General features: G+C 29.9%; 1 protein-coding gene across 1 annotated transcript; it reads right to left on the bottom strand.

Moving 5' to 3' along the window:
• Positions 1 to 654: 654 nt before the first annotated feature.
• LOC110701693 (probable 2-oxoglutarate-dependent dioxygenase At3g50210) lies at positions 655 to 5949 on the bottom strand. Its single transcript, XM_021879322.1, has 12 exons — positions 5545 to 5949; positions 4601 to 4716; positions 4245 to 4363; positions 4056 to 4119; positions 3789 to 3856; positions 3435 to 3493; positions 3163 to 3322; positions 3031 to 3050; positions 2006 to 2052; positions 1786 to 1866; positions 1571 to 1660; positions 655 to 1446 (listed from the first exon to the last, which is right to left on the bottom strand). The coding sequence occupies exons 1-12, from the start codon at positions 5573 to 5575 to the stop codon at positions 1318 to 1320; spliced, it is 984 nt and encodes a 327-aa protein (XP_021735014.1). The 5' UTR covers positions 5576 to 5949; the 3' UTR covers positions 655 to 1317.
• Between the last annotated feature and the right edge of the window lie 378 nt (positions 5950 to 6327).

Below are 6327 nucleotides of genomic sequence, written 5' to 3'. Positions count from 1 at the left end.
AATTATTTTTTAATTGGCAATGAAGAGTGGATCAATGGATCACTGATTAAAATACAGTCATAAATGGAAAGTATAACACTATTAATATATTAGATTTGACCTAATTTTTTACTAAAATAACAAAATTTTATTTTATCATAAAATATATTGTTAGATGAAGTATGTATTAATATAAAGTTTAATAATATAAAACTTTGTAATAATTTTCATTATTTTTAAATTATAGAATAATAATAAGGTCAAACTAGTGTACCAGGATGTGTGCAAAGCTTGGTTGTGTCAGTTATTATGAGATAACGGGAGTATTAATTAAAATATGGAGAGAGAGTATGTATTCATATTAAAGATAGGTCGTGAATATTCAGATTAGACCATATCATAATTTTTATTTCTCGTTTACTTATTGCTAAATAATATTAATTGCATTTTTTAAAATTACATATTTAAAAAGTACACAATGAGATGAATCTACCAAAATCAAATTTGATAGTGTTTTTTTCCTTTTTATTAGTGTTTTCTTTATGCAAATATATTACAGGAATTAATTTATTATTTTACAAGCGGCCACATGGTATGGTCAGCTGCACACAAAAGACACTGCTTTATGGGAGATTTTGGGCAAGGTTAGATGAAGTGGGTCTTTGAGGTGGTGGAGGTGGCCGAGAATGGGGAAAGAAAATGGGCTGGGTGGGAGGTTTTAGAGTTTACTCACCATGCATCCGATGAAATGTTACGAGGCCAGTAAAATGGTAACGAACGAAATTACAAAGAAAATACTCATGGTGTTGTGAAGGGGAACCGGAGATAAGTGACGTGGTGTTGTTTTAGTATTTACAACTTAAGTGGAGGATGATGTATGCACAAAGGTTTGAATGTCACTTCCAATAAAATTCACAAAGTATATTTTTGGTCAAATCAGACTAAATCAAATTAACTTATATCAGAATATCATATAATATCAAATTAGATAAGTTTAGATCATAACAAATAAACAAAAATAAAGTAAACTAAACAAGTCATAAGGTAAGACACCTCTTATTTATCTAGTAGTAGTAAATAGAAAAGCATAATAATATTTGTCCATTGGAACCAAACAGTCTCAGATTATAACATGCACCATAATATGAAGAATAATGATAAAACCACGGGCTTATTAACTAATAAAACAATTAAGCGTATGATAGAAGACAAGATTGTAATTAATGACCGGCTAATTGCTATCTTAGTAAGCCAATGCAGCCTAAAAACTCTTGCCTAGACGTAAATAAATTAAAACAACCTTTGATGATTTTACATTAGTCTTGTAATTAAGTAATGTTAAAATGGATAGGCCTTTTTCAATTTAGCAACAAGATAGTCTCCATAAACAGCTGTGCCAAGTTCCTTTTTTCCACCACTTTTTTGTACGCAGATGTCCAAGGGCTCAATAACTTCATCATAATTAGTCTGTCCATTCAACATAAATGTCTCTTATTGTATTTTCTATGAAAACAATAACTTTTACACATAGTAAATTAAACATTGAGTTAAAGAGTCTCAATTTTCATTAGATGATCAAATAGAGGCTAACCTCGTAGAAGTAAACTGCACTAATACGATATTTTGGGGACGCATTGATGATCCGATGAAGAGCAGGATTGTACAAACCATTGGACAAAATCTACAAATTATTCAAACTTATTACTCAACAACTTTGATGGAAGTAGAATTTTTTTTATTTTTATAAGTGAGATCTATTTCAATTTTAGGCTTTAATTTTGATGAATAGATTAGATGGTCAAGCACCTTTAGCATATCACCAAGAATGCAAATAGTTGCGCCAGGAATTGGAGGAGCAGAGATCCACTCTCCAGAATTGTTCAAAACCTTGAACAACATTTGATGTTAATTTTGTAAAAAATAACTAATAATCAAACAAAATACCGACTTATATTGTATAAGCTATGATTTTACTAGTTTGATTCTTACACAAAAAAACTTCATGAAGTATAATGAAAATATATACCTCTATAGCTGATACACTTTCATCTTGATTAACCAATCCTAAAAGACCTGTCGATCAAGAGCATTATGAAATCAATGTTGTCACATAATCCCTCTCTGCCTATTTTATTTGACCCATTTGATTTTTCACGGAGTTCAAGACTAGTCTTAGAACATACTCATACTTCGTATATTTTTATTTTCATACACATAATAATTATAAAAATGTGATATTAAGGATAAATACAATGAAATGAATCTAACAAAACCACACATGATATTAAGTGGCGGATCTTAGACTAAAAGGTGTGGGGGCCAAGTTTTGAATTTTAATAAGTTCTAATTAAAATCATAGATACATAACTATAAACAAAAAACAATAATCTGACCGAGGTCAAGTTTAAAGCAATGAAGTCAATCGACCCCACTTAACTCTTATAAAAGCTTGTTACATACAATTAAAATATAATAACTAAATAATTAATCACAATAAGGAAACAATATGCGAGTTTGAACTAAAAATTTAATTTACAAAAACGGCAATATATACAAACAACATATTACGATACATGTATAATATATATACAATATATGTACAAAATAATATAATTTAAAAATACTTACCAATTTTGATTTGTAGTTGATTAATTGTGAGCTATGAAATAAATGTAGCGTAAAAACTTAAGGTATCAATAAAAATAAATTTAAATATTAATTTTTTTAAAATTAAGTAGTAAAAGTATCTATATTAGATTGAATTATAATTTTCATTTATTTTTGAACCCACTTGAAAAAGTTGTTGGATCTCTCACTTGACATAATATTTTTATCACGCATGTCTAGTAAATCTTACAAAAATTATAGGGGCTAGACCCTTATGAGCCCAATGAAGATCCTCCCCTACATATAATTCTTTATAGATTAAAGGTGATTTATGGTCAAAACCTTCAAAGTTTGACCCTAAAATATAGCTTTGGGACAAAAATATAGGGACAGAGGAAGTAGAAGCCAATAATTTACATTTAATTTCCTCAAACGAAGACTTACCATAATCTGTGTGAGCTCCACTAAGGTTATGTCCGAGATCAATAGTAATAAAAGGTAAACGTTAGTTAAATTAGCAAAACTAAAATGATGAAATTCAAGAATCCAACAAGAAGCTAAGATTAGGTTATGTACCATCCCATGCGTTGTGGTTCGACATCTGATCCCTTTGAGACCGGAGGATAACCTATCAATCGTACAACCCAAAATGGATTGCCAGCAATATTACCTTCAAACTCGTTGCCAGACCCGCCCAAAGCCAATGCAATACCTCTCATAATCTTTCTACTAAGTTCTGTTCGAGTTGTTGTTTATTATATACAAAGCAAATGAGTCTAAATCAAAGTTGAGCCCATATATATACAAAAATTCATCCTATATGGGATAGGTAATGGTAGAAAACATGCCTGTGGAAACGTCAATATACTGCTTCAACGTATTTTGAAAGTTAGGAGGATTAGATGGCCTGCATATTTAAAGGAGAATATATGTTGCATCAGATTATTGTCACTATATAAAGTCATGTAAACTAAGGTTAGTGGATTAGTCTTGAGAGAAGACTATATCCTAACTTTTGTATACATACCTTTCTTTAAAAAAAAAAAAATGTAATCTGAGGTTAGAATTATTTCAGTTTTTTTTTTTTTTTTTTTTTTTTATCACTAGTCATAATGAAATTGTTGAAGAAAATATATATACTTTATATGTATGTATGTAACAAAAACAAAACCAAGGTATGTACATAAAATGCCGCCACATACCACAAGTTAGGTCCTTCCATTGGTTTTCCCTTATCTCCATACGTTCCGTCTGCAAATTCTTTGTAATACTGTACTAACAAGAATTGAAGACAATTATTGTACAGATGAAGTGTAGCAACTGGAGTAGTAGACAAAACACAGAATTACTTATTAACTCCTATACAATCTTTGATAATTAATATTTAGTTAAGCACATTGCATTCAAGTATTCAACTAACAACATAACTCGACAATCAAAAAGTAAGGGAGTACGAAATATATTCTTACATCAATAGCTTCCTGCACATCAGGAAGACCATTGGTATGAATTTTATCAAGTTCTTCATATCCTCTGCATTTTAAGACCCGAGTCACGATTAATAGCTAAGTGGATATATTATACCTTGACATGATGAAATTAGCAAGTAAGATCATCAATGAAACTGAAAAAAAGCTTAAGTATGTATGTCATTAAACCTGTATCCAGTAGCTGCACTCATCTTGATTTTAATTTTTTCTTCAAGAGGCAGATTGAAGAACTCGCGTACGATAGCTCTTACTTCCTTTAAATGGGAGTCTGAGATGCCATGACCTCTCTAATCATCAAAAATTGAACCATTCATCAGTAGAATGAAATAATACTTCGTATAAAGTAGTCTAAGGCCCTGTTCTTTAATTTGCACCTTAAAAAATGTTATTCAATAAAAATATAATTTTAGTTTCGTAAAAATAAGTACTCCATACTACGTATATTTCAACAATAAGTTAAGTTTCATGAACTTTATGACACTCTTAAAAGACTACTGCAGCTAAATATTTAATGGAGTATGTACCACGTAGAAAAGCCCATGCTCTCTACAAGCTTTATCCAACTGTCTAACAACTTCGCAAACACCAGCATCTTGAGCCATGTTTGCATCATCAGCTTTTGCAACCAAAGGACTAATATCTGCATTATGTAAGTCATCAGAAATACGAAATCACCTACTAAACTAAAGTTTATTGCAAAATAAACCAAAGTAAGTTCAAATTAAAACTTACATTTTGAATTAAGGGAATATTAACTCTTTTAAAAGATATGAACATGCTAACTAGGTATTCAATAACACAGATGGCGTTGCGGACTTCAATCTAAAGTTTTAAAAATAAAAATGATGGTTCTAAATCACAAATAATAGCTAGAATCATATATATATTTATCAATCCAACGTCTAATAATTAGCTAACTACTCGTAGTAAACATGATTTATTTGTTTTTTGATGGCCAATTTTTACAATAAATCTCTCTCAAAGTATAGTGCTAATTATACAAGTATTAAAGATAATAGTATGAATATATATTATTGTTATGTATATACTAGCTAGCAACTTATTTTTATGAAGTACTAGATTAGCAATATAATAATTTAAGGTCATAACATCAGTATTTGTTATCAAAAAAGAAATGCAAAGCTTTAAAGTTAGACATGAAAAAAATGCAAACTTGTAGTAACAAAAGAGTTCTAACTACAAAAAGCTTCCGATTGAATTTTATACTTCTTTTATGAAATGGTATTACGGGTTCACGGTATAAGGTTTTTTTTAAAAAGCATTATTAAGGCGACCAATTTCTTTCTTAAGCACACTATACCCTTTTATGAAATCTCATTAAACTAGAAAAAACAATTTATTAACCGTCAAAATATCAAGGAAGGATAAAAACAATGAACAATTAGATTCCCATTGTACTTAATCGAAAGTAACAAAAAAGAGCAATGAACATAATACTTCGTATTACCTATAATAGGAAATGAATTAAGCTGGAACATGATTCACGTCACTTCCAAAATTTTCTACTCAAAGTGTGATTGAGAGTGAGAGTGAGTGAGAGACACAGCGCATGAGCATTACAATTCTGAGTTGTTTATAGCCTCGGCCTTATAGGCTTTATCTAAATCAGAGGTGTCAATTCGGATGTGTGAGTCGGGATTAGTGAGGTCGAATCAGGTCGGATTTATTTTAAATTTTTTGTGTGTATTTATAGAGCTACAAGGGCAGATGTGATGAAAATCGATCTCAAAATTTTCTGAAATCGGGAGGAAAATTATTGTGTCCGTATCAGTCGAATTATGAATTTGACGTGTCAATTTCGAATCTGGTAAGTTTTTAATGGTTCTATCTAAAACACACACATGACAAGCATGTGCTTTTATTCTAGAGTGCTAGAAAAATGGATCGGACATGGTAAGGCAATTAAAACCAACCACCTAATTTAAATAAAATTAAATATATAATGAATGAATCATCTAATGTGCACAAACATTTGCACGTTACCAAAAATAATACAAGTATACGAAGGCACGATGTAATTACCTTACATAATAATTAAATTTTATACAGAGTAATATTAATTTAAAATTCGCATCAAAAAAAAATTTAAAATTAAAATAATTATGATAAGGTAATTGAAATTGGGCAATGATGTAAGTCATGTAACAGCTTTAAAGATGAACAAATGGAAAAGGGTTTGGTGGGTATAAAAAATATCACAAATTTTTTATTATGGTGGATTTTGATTAAG

The sequence above is a fragment of the Chenopodium quinoa genome, unplaced genomic scaffold (genome assembly GCF_001683475.1).
Source record: "Chenopodium quinoa cultivar QQ74 unplaced genomic scaffold, ASM168347v1, whole genome shotgun sequence".
Taxonomy (NCBI): domain Eukaryota; kingdom Viridiplantae; phylum Streptophyta; class Magnoliopsida; order Caryophyllales; family Amaranthaceae; genus Chenopodium; species Chenopodium quinoa.
Note: the sequence above shows the minus strand (reverse complement) of the source record. Positions and strands in the feature narration are given on the sequence as shown.

Excerpts from the sequence above, each read along its gene's own strand:
- LOC110701693 (XM_021879322.1), bottom strand. The coding sequence starts at position 5,575 with ATGTTCCAGCTTAATTCATTTCCTATTATAG. Across the intron at positions 3,857-4,055 it reads ATGTGCAGGAAGCTATTGAT|TATTACAAAGAATTTGCAGA; the intron begins GTAAGAATATAT and ends TTGTTAGTACAG. Across the intron at positions 3,051-3,162 it reads GAACCACAACGCATGGGATG|TGGAGCTCACACAGATTATG; the intron begins GTACATAACCTA and ends ACATAACCTTAG.